Source organism: Myotis brandtii, unplaced genomic scaffold (assembly GCF_000412655.1).
Source record: "Myotis brandtii unplaced genomic scaffold, ASM41265v1 scaffold485, whole genome shotgun sequence".
Classification (NCBI taxonomy): Eukaryota; Metazoa; Chordata; class Mammalia; order Chiroptera; family Vespertilionidae; genus Myotis; species Myotis brandtii.
Window position 1 is genome coordinate 585,451 of NW_005368527.1, and position 19,220 is coordinate 604,670.

At 46.8% G+C, this 19,220-nt stretch overlaps 1 protein-coding gene across 1 annotated transcript in view; it reads right to left on the reverse strand.

Annotated features, from left to right (window-relative positions):
* The window catches only part of AKAP8L (A kinase (PRKA) anchor protein 8-like), a gene marked incomplete at its 5' end in the record, with an annotated part of 26,895 nt that extends 9,418 nt beyond the window's left edge, over positions 1-17,477 (reverse strand). Inside the window, 13 exons of the mRNA XM_014547774.1 lie at positions 5-113; positions 222-317; positions 10,854-10,984; positions 11,203-11,308; positions 11,408-11,549; positions 13,001-13,109; positions 13,993-14,056; positions 14,392-14,462; positions 14,546-14,642; positions 14,736-15,189; positions 16,914-16,994; positions 17,097-17,154; positions 17,417-17,477. Coding sequence (XP_014403260.1) covers positions 5-113; positions 222-317; positions 10,854-10,984; positions 11,203-11,308; positions 11,408-11,549; positions 13,001-13,109; positions 13,993-14,056; positions 14,392-14,462; positions 14,546-14,642; positions 14,736-15,189; positions 16,914-16,994; positions 17,097-17,154; positions 17,417-17,477 — 1,579 coding nt within the window. The remainder of the gene's footprint in view (positions 1-4; positions 114-221; positions 318-10,853; positions 10,985-11,202; positions 11,309-11,407; positions 11,550-13,000; positions 13,110-13,992; positions 14,057-14,391; positions 14,463-14,545; positions 14,643-14,735; positions 15,190-16,913; positions 16,995-17,096; positions 17,155-17,416) is intronic.
* Between the last annotated feature and the right edge of the window lie 1,743 nt (positions 17,478-19,220).

Sequence of the window (19,220 nt, forward strand, 5' to 3'; positions counted from 1 at the left end):
GCACCCTCCGTGGCTCCGGCCGCGTCCATCAATGGCCCCACATCCAGGGCGCTGCCCTCGGCCTCCTCCTGCTCCTTCTCCTCCTCAGGGCTGTCGGTGAAAGGGTTCTCGCCCTGTGGGAAGGGCACAGATGCTAAAGGGAGAAAGGACTCGCGGGACCAGGGCTGGGGACAAGGGCGGGGGCTGGGGATGCAGCCAGGCTCCAGGCGCCCGCGCCTCACCTTCAGGTAGTGCTCCAGCTTCTTGCTGATGAGCTTGTTGTTGAGGATGCTGCGGGCCACCATGAGGGAGGACTTCTTAGACTGCTCCATCATGAGCTGCGGATAGGAGCAGGCGGGGATGGAGAGGCTGCTCCGGGTCCCAAAAGACCCCCACCTGCCAGATGGCAGGGCCCTCCCTCACTGCACACCTCCACCTTGTGTGGGTTTCTAAGTGTACCTTGAGTACAAGTGTGTGGCCACCCTCCAAGCATGGAGCGAGCCATGGCCTGATTTTACCGTTGCTGAAATGCTCCATTCTTCCACACCATACTTACTGTATGTAACTGAGTAAAAACACATCTTTACAGCTGTATTGCAGAAATCTGACTTGCTTACATATTTAAAAACCTACTAAAAGCCAAATGAGCAATCCAGAAGAGAGGCAGCTGCCCTCCTAAGCACAGAACTGGAATACAAATGTCAAACAGTATATTTAAGTGATATATATCCTTTTAATCCATAGGATTCCCAGATGAAGCCTTACACCCAAATGTAATTGGGGTGTAATTCTACACTGCTGACAAGGGGCTCAACTGTTTACTTATATTTTTTGGAAAGCAGTTTAATAGAATGTATCTAAAGTAAAAATTTTTGGTCCTGGCCAGTTTGGCTCAGTAGATAGAGAGCATCAGCCCATGGACTGAAAAGTCCCAGGTTCGATTCCGGTCAAGGGCACGTACGTTGATGGCAGGTACCCCAGCCCTGGTCGGGATCATGTGCAGGAGGTAACCAATTGATGTGTCTCTCTGTCTCTCCCTTTTCTTTCCACTCTCTCTAAAAATCAATGGGAAAATATCCTCTGGTAAGAATTAACAAAAAACAAACAAAAAAGTAAAAATAGTTGAGCAATTCTTCCTGGAATCTATCCTAAGTTTAAGAATTGGAACTGTGCATACAGTAGTGAAAAACTGGAGAGCACCTAAGTGTTCTTCAGTGGAGAAGTGGTTAAACAGATCATACATTCAAAAGAACCATGCAGTCCTTAAATAGGGCTCACCTCTCCCCTGGTAATAAAGATGTAGGATAGACTATCTGTATAGCTGCAAGTCTTTTGTCTGGGAGGATTTACACCAAACTGCCAAGTGATTTCCTCAGTGGTGAGGTACAGGCAAATTGCACCTTCATCATTACAAAGGTAATAAGCAGAAAGGAACTGATAAAGTCATTTTTGTTGGGGGAAGCCCTACCTACTGAGCCCCAGCCAACTCTACATCATGTTTCACTTGCTGTTTGTATTCCCTTTCCTTGCCTCGGCCTTGCTGTTGTTTTGGGTTTTTTTACACATTTCCTCCACCACTTGGGCAAAATATTAATAGAACTCCCACATGCTCAAACTGAAACGTTAGAGATGAACAATTAGGATACAACAACAGACCAGCTCCTCTCCAACTCTTAAGCACACACCACAATGTCTCCCAACTGAGGCACACTTACATTGTTTCTAGATTTCAGCTACAATAACCAAACAGCACCAAAATAAACAAATACAGTCAGTTCTCCAAGGTCTCACATCTCAAACAATTCCAATGTCTTCCAAGTTGTTCACTGAAAACAAATTTCAGTTCTTGACCTGAAAACTCTTTCATGCTGATACATCAGCAAGACAAAAAAGTATCTCTCAGCCCTAGCTGGTTTCGCTCAGTGGATAGAGCGTTGCCCTGCAGACTGAAAGGTTCCAGGTTTGATTCTGGTCAAGGACTAATGCCGCGGTTTCAGGCTCAATCCCCAGTAGGGGGTGTGTAGGAGACAGCTGATCAATGATTCTCTCATCGTTGATGTTTCTATCTCTCTCTCCCTTTTCCTTCCTCTCTGAAATCAGTAAAAATATATTTTAAAAAAGAATAATTCTAAAAAAGTAGTAATGTATAAAATAACATCAAGGTGTTTTTTTTTTAAAAAAGCATTTTTCAGTAACAAAGGAGAGAATGAGCCAGTATGAGTCAGTTTTCTGCTAAACCTCAGGTTGTTAACATCTCAGGGAACTGTGCTGTGAATATTTTTTTTGCTTTTGTTGCTGGCAATGGAAAATTAGCACAATTTTTAAATAAATAGGGCATCAAGAGTTGCTAATGGTGTGAAAGAAACAATGATCACAGGCAATTGAAGTAGTAGAAAAACTTGACTTGGATAATCAAAAAGCAGTTAGCCTGTGACAGCATGTTGAAGGCAGTGATATATGAACATGCAAAGATGCTGCATGCTGACCTGAAAGACAAGTGCTGACAGTGATTCCTTTAAGGCTAGTAGAGGGTAGTTGATAAATTTAAGAAGTGTTTCTTTATAGATCAAGCAGCACATTAGACATGTACCTTATATAAGAAAGATTTAATACAGGGAATCATTTGGGGTCTGGAACGAATTAATTGTGTGTGGGGGGGGTGTAGGGAGGATGATTTGGTTTTTGAACAAACTGCTTCTTGAACAGCCTTCCAAAACAAATTAAGTTTGAGAACTGAGGTTCCATTGTAATTCTATGCTGGTGCTTTTAATTCTACCAAACAGGTTCACCAAAGGCAGAGTACCCGAGTACTTTACAAAACAGTTGTAAACCATGCTTCCTCCAACTGTACTAAAACAATGTCTGCGTTTCCCGGTTTGCTCAGGAAGGCTTCCTTTAACATCAAGGTAAACAAATAATCTTCTAAATTTTGTTCTTTTGTTTTTTACATTTAAGATTTCTGGAATTTAAATATATGGTATGAGATAGAAGCCAACTTTCTTTCCTTTCCAGAAATTTATAAGATAAACCAGTTTCCCCTACTGAATTGACACAGAGGTCTACAACCCTTTACTTATAAAACTGAAACCCAAAACTTTTCCCCTATAACTCACCTGGTGGCAAAACATGAGCTGACATTATGTTTTGTACCATCTTTATTTATCCCACTTATACGAGTCACTTGAAGAATTATTGGTGGTTCAACTACAAGGCACTCTCCCAGATCCTAGGGTAGCTGTCCTGAAATCCAAAAATTAACTTAAAAAGATCTGGCCCCAGCGTTTCAGATAAGGGACCTGTACTTGACTTTGACAAATACTAAGTTCCAAAAGGCACTGGGATCTTTCACTAGACTGACTCTATTCTGGTTCTAGTTTTATTACTATGCCATTAACACTTTTTTGTTTTTAATTGCACTGGCTTTGCAGTTAGTTATATCTGATAAAGCAAGGCCCTGAAATAATTTCAGCCAGTACCCCTCCCTAGACTTTGACTGGAATTGCACTGTCTACGTTAATGTGAGGAGAACTGGTTTTCGTTGTGTCTTGTTATTAACTCTTCCACCTGAGAACACAGTCTGTTCTGTCATGCACTGAGGTCTTGTCTCATGTCTTTGAAGTTTAAGATCCTATAACTTCTTAAATCTACATTCCTAATTATTTCAATGCATTTTGTGGTTATTGTAAGTGGATTCCCCCACCTCCCATTTATGTTTCTAACTGGTTATTACAATAGTGGAGAAAAACTAGTATATTTTGTATGTTATCTTGAATCCCAACATGGTTACCAGATTCAATGAATTAAGAACATTTTGTTGGAATCATTCCTATTTTCTGAGAATATACTCATTTATTTGCATATAAAAAGTTTTCATTTCCAGTATTTTATACTGATGTTACTTATTTATCCCTGTATTCCAGAAACAAACTTATAGTATATCACACATTTGAATCACTACTAGATTGATAATTACTAATATTTTATTTAATGCTTTTATTCTAGTTAAAGAATAAAAGTATTAAATGAAATTCATGCACGGGTAGGGTCCCTAGGTCTGGCCGGAGATCAGGGCTGATTGGCTGCTGGCTGGGGCCTCCCTTCCTGGCTGCCAGCTGCTGGCCTTCCTTCGCTCTGCACTGTCCCAATGGCGAGCGTACATCATAGGGAGGGATCGAACTCCCAGGGGGACACTTTGCATATTAGCCTTTCATATAGAGAAGATAATAAACGAATTTACAGTTTCTTTTTTTTTAAATATATTTTATTGATTTTTTACAGAGAAGAAGGGAGAGAGATAGAGAGTTAGAAACATCGATGAGAGAGAAACATCGATCAGCTGCCTCCTGCACATCTCCCACTGGGGATGTGCCCACAACCACGGTACATGCCCTTGACCGGAATCGAACCCGGGACCCTTCAGTCCGCAGGCCGACGCTCTATCCACTGAGCCAAACCGGTTTCGGCCGAATTTACAGTTTCATCTTGGTATTACCCTTATCAATTTTTGGAATTAAGGTTAAAAAGGGTCCCTAAAAATGAATTTGAAAATAGCCTTCCAGCATGGCAGCCTGAGAAGTTCTGCAGACCTGCTCCCTAGTGAAACTGATGAAAACTACTTAAAAACAAAAAACAAACCCTGGTTGGTGTCACTCAGTGGCTGGAGCATCAGCCTGTGTATCAAAGGCTCATGGGTTTGATTCCCAGCAAGGACAGATACTTGGGTCGTAGGTTTGATCCCCCGCCACAGTTCAGGGTGTGTGCAGGAGGCAACCAATTGATGTGTCTCTCCCTCATAGATTATCTCTCTCACTGGCTCTCTCACACACTCTCCCCCACTCACTCCCTTCCATTCTCTCTTAAAAAAAAAAGGAAAAATTATCCTCAGGTGAGGTTTAGCATAAATAAATACATTAATAAAACAAACAAATATCTGACTATTTAGTCTCTACAAATGATCCTAAGAAAATAGAGCAAAATTGCCCTCACTGGTTTGGCTCAGTGGATAGAGAGCATCGACCTGTGCACTGAAGGGTCCCAGGTTCAATTCTGGTCAAGGGCATGTACCTTGGTTGCGGGCACATCCCAAGTAGGAGGTGTGCAGGAGGCAGCTGATCGATGTTTCTCTCTCATTGATGTTTCTAACTCTCTATCCCTCCCCCTTCCTCTCTGTAAAAAAATCAGTAAGAAAAAGAAAATAGAGCAAATGAATGAACATTGAGGAAAAGTTACTAAAACTCAGTAAAAAGTGTGATCTGTGGCTTCCCTGCCTCACAGCTCAGCATGATGGAAACTCCACTATAGACAGTATACCACCAGGCCGCCTCCTATACCCAATTCATCACAGTTAAGGGCTCTATCTTCCCAGGAGGGACAGTATGTCCACATCTAGCTACCTGCTTCTGAGGCTAAGTTCTGGGCAAGTTCAGCAGAGGTGGGGGCTCCCTTCTTCTAGCCAGCCCCCATGGAATGGAGGCTTGACCTTGGTTGGGCATGGCATGCTGAGAATACTGGCTTGTTCACAAAGCAGAGGTCCAATGCCAGAAGAGGCAAACCAAAACCAAACCAAGAAGACCAGAGGCTACAGCTACCTACCCACCCCCCACCACACCATCTCTTCTAAAGCAACCGAGTCACTCAAAGCGAAGTGCTCCATTGTCTTCAATCCCAGCTCCACAGCCTAAACTCAAAGATTTTGCCCAGGGAGAAAGGAAGGTCTTAAAACATGAGCTTTCAGTCTCTTCTCAACGAAACTTACTGAGCTTTCTCCAAATAGTGGAGTGTGTGGAGAAAAGTAATTAAAAGGAGACAGGTAGATTTGCTAGCAATATAAACTAAACCACTGACAGCCTGGGTTACCAGAAAGAACCAGTAAAACAGACAGCTAAGAACCTTCCTGGGTTCTGAATAAATCTCAAAGAATTAAAAAAAAAAAAAGCAAAGTAGCCCAAATTTAATTAGATCAGATTGGGGAACAATTTAATGACTCAATGCATTGTTGAAAGAAATAGAGAAATCAACCAACAATTTGTGGAGTGTAACACCTGAGTGTAGTCTGGGAAAGAAACAGTCCAAGAGAGCCCTGTATAAACCACTGTTATCTCAGGATAGCTGTGCACTTGCCTATGGCTTCCTCCTCCAAGGCACAATATCAGAGGCTTCACATTGAGGGGATGAAAGAGACTGCACTAAAATAATTTTACTAGTCAATTAAACAAATAGACAAGCAAACACAATCAAAAGACTTGGGGGATGGGAAGAAGGAAAAGGCATGACAACACCGGCTCATCAAATAGATATCAATAAAAAGATATAAAAAAGAAATGAATATACATCGTGGAGCTAAAAAATACAATGAAAATGAAAAATTCACTAGAGGGGCTCAATAGATTTGAAATGACAGGAGAACTAGCGAATTTGTAGGTAGGTAGATATCATACAATCTGAAAAACAAAGAAAAAAGGATGAAGGAAAATGAACAGTCAGTCTCAGACAATCTTTAACAAAAGTGACCCAATTATGCATAATGGGAGCACAAGAAGAAAGGAGCAGAAAAATTATCTGAAAAAATAATTGCTAAAAACTTCACAAATCTTCCCAGCTGGCATGGCTCAGTGGTTGAACGCAGACCTATGAACCAGGAGGTCACAGTTTGATTCCCAGTCAGGAAGATCAACAAGAAAATGGCAACTGATCAATGATTCTCTCTCATCATTTATGTTTCCATCTCTCTCCCCCCCTCTTCCTCCCTCTCTGAAATCAATAAAAATATATTAAAAAAAAAAAAACACTTCACAAATCTGATGAAAAACTTTAATCTACACATCCAAGAAGCTCAACAAATTTCCAAATAATAAGATCCACAAAGACACATCATAATAAAAATGCTGAAAGCCACAAAGACAAGAGTAATATCCTGAAAGTGACAAGAGAAAAATGAATCATTTTTTAAAAAGGAATCCCAGTATGGTTAAAAGCTGACTTTTCATCAGAAATGAGGCCAGAAAGTAGTGGGATAACATACTAGTATTTAAAACGCTCAAGAAAAAACTGTCAACCAAGAATCCTATGCCCAGCCAAGCTGTTTTTCAAAAATTAAGGTGAAACAGACATTCCATAATAAAGAACTGAGAATTTGCTGCCAGCAGACCACACAAGAAATACCAAAGGAAATCCTAGCCGGTTTGGCTCAGAGGATAGAGCATCAGCCTGCAGACTGAAGGGTCCTGGGTTCGATTCTGATCAAGGGGACATGCCCAGGTTGAGGGCTCGATCCCCAGTAGGGGGCATGCAGGAGGCGGCCAATCAAATGATTATTTATCATTGATGTTTCTCTCTCTCTCTCTCTCTCCTTTCCTCTCTAAAATCAATTTAAAAAGAAAAAATACCAAAGGAAGTTTTTCAAAGTAAAAGCAAATGATCCCAGAAAGTAAAGTGAATCTACATGAAAGAACAATAAAGGTAATTATATAATTATAAAAGACACTATAAATGCAGATTTCTTTCCCTCTCTTCCAAACCAATTTAAAAAGCAGTTACATAAAACTATGTATTTGTATTATATGGCCTATGACATACAGAAATGTAATATATTTGTCAATAATAGGACAAAGAGAGGGGGGTTAGTAAAGCTGTATTGGGCTAATCTATATATATTAAAGTCAAGCGACTGGAATGACTGGTTGCTATGACATGCACTGCAGCAGCCAACCAGCCCTATCGGGGCTTGATCAGACCCTCCCAACCTCCCGCAGCCCCTCCTCCCAGCCAGCCCGCCGATTGCCCCCCCGACCCTGATTGGGGTCGGGGCCAGCCAGCCAACCTCCCGCATCCCCTCCCCACCACTGGCCCATTGGGGCAGGCAGCTGGACCCCACCTGTGCACGGATTCGTGCACTAGGCCTCTAGCAAGGAAATAACTACAAATGGTAAACAAATCCAAAGGAATAATCCAAATGGAGAGTTCCAGAAAAAGAAATAAGAAAGCTAATATAACTAAAGCTAGAAATATGGAACTGTTCTCCTATCTTCTGTCAGCTTCCTTAAAAAACAAAATATTAAAGTAATAATTATACTGTATTATATCATTGGGTTTATAACATACTGATATAATACTATAATAACAATAATAACACAAAAACTTTCTATGTGGAGAGCTACATAGGAGTAACTTAATATCAATAAAATTAAGTTACTATATATGAAGGAGATTTTGAAGAATTTGTGAAAAGCCTAGAGAAATCACTATGAAAATAACGCCCAAAAATGTAGTACAGAAAAAATCATTAAAGAAATTAAAGTTTACACTAAAAACTTTTAATACAACAGAAAGCAATGGTAGAACTAGAATGGGAGTAGAACAAATATAAGTACAATAATATAAATAATAACATTAAACGTAAATGGCTTAATGATCCATTCACAAGGTTGAGATTGTCCAACTGGAAAATAAAATAAGATCAAACTATATGCTGTCCATAGGAGACACACTGTAGATCCAAAAGACTCAAAGATATGAGTAAATGGAAAGTAAAAGAATGGGAAAAGATATACAAACATCAACCATAGAAAACTGAACTGGGTATACTACTATTAGACAAAACATATAAAACAAAAACTGTTACTAAGATTGAAAGGGACATTTTATAATGATAAAAGGGGTCAATGTATAAGGAGGACATAACAATTATAGATGCACCTAACAGAGCAACAAAATACATAAAATACAAATTGACAGAAATGAAGGGAGAAACAGACAATTCAACAATATAGTTGGAGATGTCAATATCCCAGTTTTATTAATATATACAACTTGGCAGAAGATCAACAAGGAAATAAATGGCATTAACAACACTATAAATGCTAATAGACGTAACAGATATCTACAGAACACCCCACCGAACAACAGAAAAATATATTTTTTTTCCCCCTCAAGTGCACAAGAAACATTCTCTAGGATATTCTGGGCCATAAAACAAGCTGCAGTAAATTAAAAAGGACTGGAAAAAAAAAAGAACACACAAAACTGGGCCATAAAACAAGCCTCAGTAAATTATAAAGGACTGAAAAAAAACCCAATGTATGTTTTCTGATCACACAGAATAACATTAGAAATCACTAACAGAAATGAATTTGGGAAATTCACAAATATATGGAAATTAAATGACACTCTTAAATAACCAAAGGAATCTAAAAAGAAATCAGAAGAGAAATCAGAAAATAACTTGCGATGAATGAAAAATGAGGATGCAGTGAAAGCAGCACTCAGAGAAGACCTAACTTTCCATCTTAAGAAATTAGTAAAACTAACAGCAAATTAAACCTAAAACGTAAGCAGAAGGAAGAAAATAATAAATATTTGAGTGGAAATTAATATAGTCGAGAAGAGAAAAATGAGGGGGAGGAAAATCAATGAAACCAAAAGTGTTCTTTATAAAGAAAATAAAATTAACAAAAATTTATATACAGCAAGACTGACTACAAAAAAAGTCTCAAATTACTAGAATCCGAAATGAAAAAAGGGGACTACTGACTTTACAGAAATAAAAAGGGTTATAAAGGAATACTATAAATAAATGTATGCTAATAAATTAGGTAAGTTAGATTAAATGGACACATTTCTAGAAAGACAAAAACTATTGAAACTGAGTAAAAAAAAAAAATCTAAATAGACCAATAACAGGTAAAGAAATTGAATTAGTAATAGAAAAGCTACCTACAAAGAAAAGCCTAGGTCCAGATGGCTTCAGAGGCAAATTCTATCAAACTCTTGAAGAAGTAATACCAATTCTTGTTTAAAAATTAATCCAATTCTTTACCAACTCTTCCAAAAAAACATAAGAGGAAAAACTTTCCAACTCATTCTTTGAGGCCAGTATTACCTTGATACCAAAATCAAAGACATCATCAAAAAACACAGGCCAATATCTCTTATAAATACAGATGCAAAAATTCTTAACATATAAAAAAAATCATAAACTATGACCAAGCAGAACTTATCCCAGTATGCAAGGGTGGTTTAATACCCCAAATCAATTGTAATATACTTACTAGGCCTGGTCCTTTTAGCTCTCTCCCTACTGCACAGTCCCTTCCAACCCCACCCGATCTCTAACAGCATCCTCCAACCTGACATGTTACCCATTCAACCAAAAAAGACAACCCTACCTACTCTGATTTCTGTGCTAGGCACTGAGCATTCGCTGCAAAAATTAAGACAGAATTTGTTCAATTCCTTACCAAATATGTTCCTTTACCTGTACCATATACTGCCCTCCCATCATGGTAGCACCACTGTCCACCAAGTACTTAAGCCAGAAATCTGAGATATTCCAGACTCCTTGTCACTCACTCATGCTGCCCTCCTGTTTGCTTCCTTACACAGCACTTTTATCCTGCCCTTCTCTTCATTCCCAAGGTGGAGGCACATCTCTGTGCAGCAGCCCGTCATTGGCCACAGCCTTCCTCCCACATCAGGTGCCCGAAGTCTCTAGTTCAACACCAACTCTAATCCTGTTAGTCCTTTAATGACAAACTTTGCTGCCTACAGGAGCAAGCCCAGACCCTTCAGCCCAACCCTCATGAACCTCTAAAGTCCAACCCCCTCCTCCAGCAACATGTATACTGTACACTTCTGCTTGGTTTCTGAACCTAATTTGGTCATTGGCTCCAATATACATGGAGATCCCCATATTCCATAGCCTACTTGCTCCTTAAGGTCCAACTCTGATGTCACCTTCTCCAGCAGAGTCTCCATTTCCCACTCCTCTCCGTGACGACACTGGGCCAGAAATGTCTAACTTCCCCTGCACCCTCTTGCAGTCCCTAACTAGAAGGCAGGTTGTAACCCCAGGACCTCCCCACAGGATGGCCACTCACCCTGCGATTCCGGTTGTGATCTATGGTCTTAAGATGCTTCTGGATGATCCCAAACTGCATGGGAATAAAGAGGTCACAGGCTGCACAGTGGGCTGCCTCAACCTTCTTCACAAAATGCTCCATGGAAATTTCTATAGGGGAAAAAGGAGGGAGTTGCCACTGGTACCAAGAGCCTAAGACAAACCCAGGAGTTTGGGAAAAACACCAGACTAGCTCCTCACTTCACCCTGTAAGTTCCACGTGAGCCTGAGGCTGTTCTCACAAACAGTCCCTGGGGAAAGAGGGGAATCATGACCAGAGGAGGGCAGACTGAGGCCATGCCGGTGGGAGTGAGATGGAACTGCCTCACCTTGTGTCAGATCCTGGTCTCTATAGATCTGCTGGATCAGACCATCAAGGTCCTCCACAGTTTTTCGGAGCTCCTCTGTCTTCTTAGTCTTGTTGGTGACGTACTCCTGCCAGAGACACCGAGGAGAGACCAAGGTTCATGTGGGCTGTTCTATGTCTGGAGGGGACTGAGAAGCGTGGAGCAGCCGTGCTGCTTCAAGGCTCACCTGCAGAAAGTCAGCCGTCTGCTTGGGGAGCTTGGTGCCTATGTACTTAAAGTGCTCCTTGTGGAACTTGCTGTCAAGGTGGCTGGCCATTTCATCCTCATAGAAGGTTCGGTACTTGCAGAGCGAACACACAAACTGGATCCTGCCACAGGAGGGAAATGAGGGGTTGAGGCCTTGAGGGTCCCATGGAGCAGTGCTGCTGCCTCACCCAACCCAGCTCCGAAGCCCTGAAACAGGCTTTTCTCACGGGCCTCTGAAGTGCAGTCCCAGCAGGGGGACAGGCTAAGACCAGTGGGGCTGGGAGTAGGAAGGGACAGAAAGTCTGCAGGCTGTAGTTACTGCAATGTAGGGGGCAGGGGAGGAGCTCTTCCTTCCCACAGGCAGGAGGCTGAAGCCTGCTGAAGCCTGAGGCAGCAGCTGCTACAACAGGCAAGGATCGCTGGAAGGTAGCCGGAAGGCCTCTCTACCAAGGCTGGGCAGGAGCTTGTGTACTTGGCCCAGCTGGGGACCAGAAGGAAGGATGCCCTGGCGTGAGCCAGGTGGCCCTGAGGTGCAGAGTGGAGTGCGCAGTCCCGAGGCAGGGCCAGAAAAGGTGCTGCATCTTCCTCCTGGGGTCTGGGGACTGAAAGGCCCAGCCCATCCTCTGCTCAGAGTGCTTGGGGGTGGTGTCGGGAGGGATGGGAGGCAGGCAGGCCTGGGCGCCTGCTGCCTCATCTTCCTCTTCCAAGAAGAGACCAGTCTGAGCTGGAAGGAGGACTCCTGCCCGGCCTGCCAGAGGGCAACCTGGAGTCACCTGAGCGAGGTGCTCTGTCTGGGCCTGGTGTTCACAGCAGAAGCCCAGGGTCTGGGGCCTGGGCTGGAGCAGGCCGCCGTGGCAAGGGGCGGAGGAGGCCAGCCGCCACCGAGGCCTCGGGGCAGGTCCCTACCTCTGCCGGATGTCCTTATCTGGGCCACGGGGTCAGCTTTTTCTGGAGAGCCCAGGGGCCAGGTGCCGGCGAGGCTGAGGAAGGTCCAGCAAGAGCAAGAGTCTGAGGCGGAGGAGGAGGAGGCAAGCGCCAATACGGGAGCCCTGAGGGCAGACAGACCCGACCAAGGGGCGTGAAGGGCTCAGCCGCAGATAGGCCTGGCCTGACAGGGCCAGTGGACAGGGCAGAGGGCAGGCCCGAGGCTGCCACAGCCCACAGGTGCTGCCATCTCTCCTGGGAACGGTGGTGGCCTCTTGGCAGCTAGCTGTGGTGACACAGGCACCTTGGACCTTGAGTCTCTGATGAGCAGGCCCCCTCCCGCAGGGGCACCATGCCCCCAGTGCACCTCCGGACTCCCGCTCCGGACTGGAGCTTCTGGGCAACGGTGCTGAGCAATGTCAGGTTTCAGGCCAAAGACGACAGTGGTCACCAGGCGGGCACAGAGGGACAGGGGATGAGCCAGGCCTTGGGAGCTGGGCCGGGTGGGAAGCAGGGTCCATGCATGGCCGAACAGGTGGAGGCTCCCAAGGGAGGCCAGAGGGCAGTGAGGCGGCAGAGCTATGGCCCTGCTGGCCTGGTACAGCCCCATTGTGAGGCAGAGGCAAAGGGCTGCAGGGAAGGTGGTTACCTTTCCACCATGCGGTCTCGCTGCCGCTTCTTCTGTTTGTCCTGGCTCTTCTTGCCTGCCTGTAACTTGTGCTTTGTCTGGCCACTTTCATCCTGGGCATTCAGGGACCCTATGGGAACAAAGGGACATAGCTACCAGCTTGGCTCCAACAGGTGAGGGCAGGCCCTGTGGCCTCTAGCTGCATCACCTGCCATTTACTCCAACGGGTCCATTCTGAGAGCAGCTGCCTGAGCAAGGCCTCTGGCCTCGAGTAGGTGGGTACCCTGGGCTGGACAGGGAGCAGTTTTGGCCTAGGTTTTGGCCTTAAAAGGAAAGGACACGTGCTGACCCCACCACTCTCCAGGACACCCACGCTCCAAAGAGTGGGCCACAGGGAGGCTGGAAGGCAAAGAGAGGCTGTTTTGGTGGGGAGGGCCTGGGTAGTGGGATGCAGGGAGGCTGCGGCTGGGGCTGAAGTGTAGCCCCCAGGGGCAAAGACCCCAAAGCTCACATGGCCCTGCCCACCCCCACACCGGGCACTGCGGCAATAGTGGGCTGAGGCTGGATTTACTGTTAGGTACCTGCTGGCGCTCATCACTCGGGTGGGGGGACACGGACTCCCAACACAGGGGCTGGAGAGGCGCTAAGGGAGAGGACACGCAAACCAGAGCCGTAAAAATTGCACCAAGGGTCCTAGCTCAGACACTGGCCACTGAGGACTTGAACTTCATGTTACTGAGGGACCAGGGCAGGGGATGTGCCTGGGGTCCACCCATACTTTTTCTTGTTCCCCCCACCTGAAGTCATAATCAATGTGCTAGGCAGGGCCCATTGCCACCCACAGCCTTTGTCTGGGAAGAACAGGGACAGAGGACAAGGAGCCCCCTGCCAACCCCACAAGGGAAAGCCCAAGCTGGCCACGTTTCTGTCATAATCCTGCCCTCAGCTGGATGCCTCCCACCATGAGCGCCTGGGAGAGCCATTCCAACACCCAGGCCACTCAGAACACTCACCCTTGTCTGCATCCTCTTTGCCGTCTTCCTTCCCCTCCTCTTTTCCCTCTTCATCTTCTCCTTCCTAAGACACGATGTCAAAAATCCAATGTCAAGCATACGTAGTTGTTTATAATGGCTCTAAATGGCAAGGCCCTGCTACATGCCAGGCACTGGGTCAGGTGCCTCACATTCTCCCCACATCCCTTGCATGGAGGGCTCATTCCGTCCCTGGCTGGAAGGCCTCCCCGCAGCCTCGCTCCCTCCACCAGAGCTCCCTGTCTCCCTGTGGTGATCATGCTTGCGTGCAGAGCTGCCTCAGGAAGGCCTGTGAAAGCCCTCTTCTGTGGCTCAGGTGCTCGGGCAACCCACTCTTCACTGGCACCCCTGCAGACAGCACACAGGGCCAGAGCCACTCACCGCTCTGCAGCCTTTTTCCACAGCATCTGCACCTTCAGTGCCATCTGCAGCTTCTCCCTCGGTACCATCATCTGGAAGAGGAGACATGCTCAGCCCAGGAGCCCCATGGAGCAGGGGGCAGGAGGCAGGGGCAGCAGCCAGTGCCCTGGCTCACCATTGTCCGAGTCACTGTTGTCTGAGCAGTCGGTTCGGGAGGCTTTGCTGTCTGGCTCATCAGGACTGCCGCCCTGCTTTCTCTTCTTCTTCTTGGTCTAGGCCAGAAAGGGAGCCAGGTCAAGGTAGATGGCTCCGGGCCCTTTCCTCCACCCACTCAAGAGCCAAGAGGGAAGGCCTCCTCTACTCACCCGGAAGTCAGCTGTGGTCCAGGTCTTCCAGGTCCGCCTCATCTGCTTCATGCCATTGCCAAACCCGAAGCCAAAGCGGGAGCCGCCTGGGAAGGCACCCCCACCACGCATGCCCTGGAACATGCCATACTCCGGGATGATGTTCTGGGAGAAGAGGGAGGGCAGCCGGGAGGCACCAGGCATGCACTGGCCCCGGGCCCCCATGGGGTCTTCCCACATGCGCCCATAGCCTGAGGCCATTGGCCGGCTACTCCGGGAGTCCCGGGCCCAGCCCTGAGCCCGTGGGCCAAAGGTGTCGCCGCCACGCATGCGAAACTGGTCTCTGTAGGCATCGTACTGGCCTTCGTAGGCCATTTCCATCTCAGGGTCAAGTTCGCCATAATCGTAGCCCGACCGGTAAAGGTCACGCTCACTCAGGACGGCCCTCGAGTCACAGGCCTCGTAGGAATCATATCTGCAGAGGCAGGTGGCAAGCATCAGGGAGGGCCTCAGGTCCTGTTGCCTTTGCCTTCCCCCAAACCTCCCTCCAGCACCTACCCACCCTGCTGGAGGGGCTCAATGTTCAGAAATGCCAGGTAAAAGGCCTCTCAGGAGCAGAGTTCTAGAAACAGGAAGGGTCCCTCAGCTGGTATTCCCAAGCCTGCATGTGGACACTCATCAGCCTGGGGACCCTAAGGACTGATGACAGGAGGAGGGTCTGAGGGGCAGAGACACCTGATAGCCCTTAACCCTTTGGAAGCACATGTACATGTGGTGGTAGCCACAACACCCAAGGTTGCTCCTTGGGAGGAACAGAGCCGAGCATCCCAACATCCTCCAGCACATTAACTGTCTGTCCAATGGGCTGATAATGCCAATAAGAAACCTGTGCTGATCTCATCCCTCATGACTGGGGGAACCCCCAAAACCCTCCAAAGCTCCTTACCACCCAAAGGAAAAGGGGTACAAAATGGAGAGTGTTTCCCAGGAAAAACAATGAGCTTGCCTAAGGACTAGAAAAAAATGCTCTATTACATCAACCTGGAGCCCGGGACAGGGGTGGGGATGAGGTTGGTTAGGGCACTGACCCTACACAGCAATCGGCCAAACCTTCCACAGGAGTTGACAAGGCACTGCAGAGAGCCATTCTAACTTCGGCTGCAACCAAACCCCACAGGCCCAGACCCACCCTGGTCTCACAGGCACAGCAAGTGTTCAGTGCTACACAACCTCAGCTCCAGGTACCATGGCTGTTGAGGGCAGGGGGTGTGCCTGGGGTTCCTCCCACACTTTTCACTTGCTACAAAGCCCATGAAAGCAAGTCCCTCTGCCTCCCAGTGGCTCTGGAGTTCTCACTTGACCCCACCAGTGCCCAGCCAGGTCCCTACTTACTTTCTGCTCTCCCCCATCTGTCAGCTGGAGTCATTAGGCTCCTCCACTCCACCTTATACTAAAAATATGTGTGTCCTCCTCACTGAAGCCTCTTGATAGGGACCAAGAACTCCTGGACTAGCACCAGTTCAGACAGTAACAAATACCCATAGCATGATGCTCTGGAGTAGGGCAAGTCTGAGTGCCAGGCCCAGTTCCACCACCTATTCCTGGGCATCTTCGGGCAAGGGTGTGACCTGCCTGTGCCTAATGTTCCCCACCTGCATAATGAGGACAGGGACAGTTCTTTGTAGGCCGCTTCCGAGGCTCAACAGGTGCGCATCTGCCAGGTACTGAAAAGTGGCCAGGAAGTGTCCATATCTGCCCTGTTCTTTATATGGGGATGGCCCAGTCTACCGTGGTGAACCCCAAAGGCTCATCTAACTCTTCATACTCAATCCCATCTGTCCTGCCCTGACAGCGGGTAGGATGCAGTCTCATGCGAACTCCAAACGGTTGTCTCTAAAAGGAAGGGCCACTTAACACTGCTCCTAAGAGCCATTTGGTGGGTACAGTAAAATCAGCTGGGTCCAAAGTTGTTCTTTCCCCTACAAGCTGGGGGAGAGATTGGCCTCCAGCCAGTAGGGGCGGGGAGAGGTAGGGGAGCAAAGCCAGATATGGTCAGTGCACTGGACCCCAGCAGAAAGCCCCAGGAACAGAGTAAGGAGGGAGGAAGCAGACATGGAGGCAGTTGAGAGGGAGAAGCCAGCAGGCAGCAGACAGAAGCGTGCCTGCAGAGCCTCAGCCCCTAAGCAGGCACCTACTCACCTTTCTCCACCTGAGCCGTACACGCCTCCTTGTATCATGTCTGTCTCCAAGTGCGGCACCATATCTAAGCGCTGGTTAATTCTGGACAAAACGGAATCAGCACTGGTGCTACCCACAGCACTAGGGTTAGCGTTTGTGTCAGAGCTAGGCATTTCCCAAGAGTTTGAAGTGGCCATACCGTACCCATAGTTGGTGGTGTTATCCTGGCCATAGCCATAGCCATAACCATAGTTATCGTAGCCTGCAACAAAGGAGATAGAGAGAGATGGCTGGGGGCGTGGGGAGAGGCGGGCTAGGGAGGAGAGAGGCAGAGACGGAAACAAGCACAGAAACAAGGACATTTTCTGTTGCAGAGACAATCTGGGGACACTAGCCACCCAAGGAGTCCTTCTGTGAAGGAGCAGCCAGCCCAGAGCCCCCAAAGGCACCCATCCCACCCAGCAGAAACATACAAACAGTTCAATGCCAAGGGAGAGGACAGCAATCATGGAAATGATACTTGCCTCTGTTTGTCCCAGAGTTCCAAGTTCCATATCCTACAAAAAGCAAAAGGATAATTACGTTTTACAATATAATGAGAGTTTAATTCAGGAACAAACGAAGACAATACTTCCAGTATCTGACTGGACGCAAGAGACTGAACCTGCCCTTAACTGAGGAGCCTGGAGCCTGACAGAACCACAGAGATGATCCAGGCCACTCGCTGCCCTGGTACTACACCTTCTGGGGATCTGACCATCTGCTATCCAAGGAGTCTCCCTTCAAAACACTCTCAGCTAAGGAATTTGACTCCTGTACTCCCCTAAGGAGCCCAAATGAGAAGGTTACACAACTCCTGGCTAAGCACCAATTAGAGGAAAAGGAGAGTGATTCTGGTGCCTCACACAGACTCTGCTGTATAAGAAGCTCAGCACCAAGTCCACATCCGCACTGAAGTCATGTCACTCAAATTGCACAACAGAGCCATCTGGATGGAGCAGAGAAACTTACCACCCTAATCCTTCAAATGTCTGCCTGAACAGGAAGGGCCACCGAGTCCTTAAATTGTGTGAGTGTGTTGTGCTGGAACACATCAGCCGAGGGAAGGACAAGACACAACTTCAATATGGATTATTAACTCAATATGCTCTGGAGTTTATCATAGTACGTGAGAAAAATTCATTCCTTCTGGAACACAAAGCCCTTAGAACTGACAAAGTATGAAGCAGACATGCTTCCTACCCAGGGGAATCCATGAGAACAGACAACCCAACTTCCCAATGACTCTGGTGAATGCCCAGAGTCATCTCCTACTTCTGGTTCTCTCTGCCCTGAGGACAAGTCAAGCTCATTTCAGGGCAGGACCAAAGTTCAGTGAGATGGCAGCATGATGAACGGCAGAATCCAGCCATAGCAGAGCAAGAACACACACACTGAAAAGATGAACCAGGGAAAATGAGGGACAGGTCGAGGTCCTCCTCAATACAGTGCACAAACAGAATGTGGAGGCATCAAAAACCAGCAAGGGACTTTAGATGACCACTAAGTTTAATGAATGTGAGCATAAAAAAGCTTACAGGATAAACCAAGATGGCGGCATAGGTAAACACCGGAAATTGCTGCCTCGCACAACCACTTCAAAAATACAACTAGCCCTAACTGGTTTGGCTCAGTGGATAAAGCGTCGGCCTGCGGACTGAAAGGTCCCAGTTTCGATTCCGGTCAAGGGCATGTACCTTGGTTGCAGGCACATCCCCAGTATGGGGTGTGCAGGAGGCAGCTGATCAATGTTTCTCTTTCATCAATGTTTCTAACTCTCTATTCCTCTCCCTTCCTCTCTGTAAAAAATCAATAAAATATGTTTTTTAAAAAAAAAACAACAACTAAAAGACAAAACGGACATCATCCAGAACCACAGGAAGGCTGGCTGAGTGGAAACTCTACAACTAGAAGGAAAGAGAAAAGCACACTGAGACTCAGAGGAGGTGCGGAAGTAAAGTGCAGAGGTACGGAGGCGCACGTGGAAAGGGCTGGCAACTGAGGACACAGTTTTTCCAATCGGGAGGGAGTCTCAAGCTCCCGACTGCTCTGAACTCCAGTTCCAGGCGAGTCTCTGGGGACCCAGACTCATACGGGGAGAAACTGGACTGTCTGGCAGCGGGTGGAACTCGAGGGCGGCTTTCTCTCAGAGGTGCTTGCAGCGATTACTGGGACACACGGGGCCTCTTAGGGTAGGACTGAGGAGCAGCCATAGCTGCTTGCCCCACCCTGTTGATCCCCTGAGACCCCACCCCACCCAAGCTGTGCACAGAGGCTTTTGCATATGAA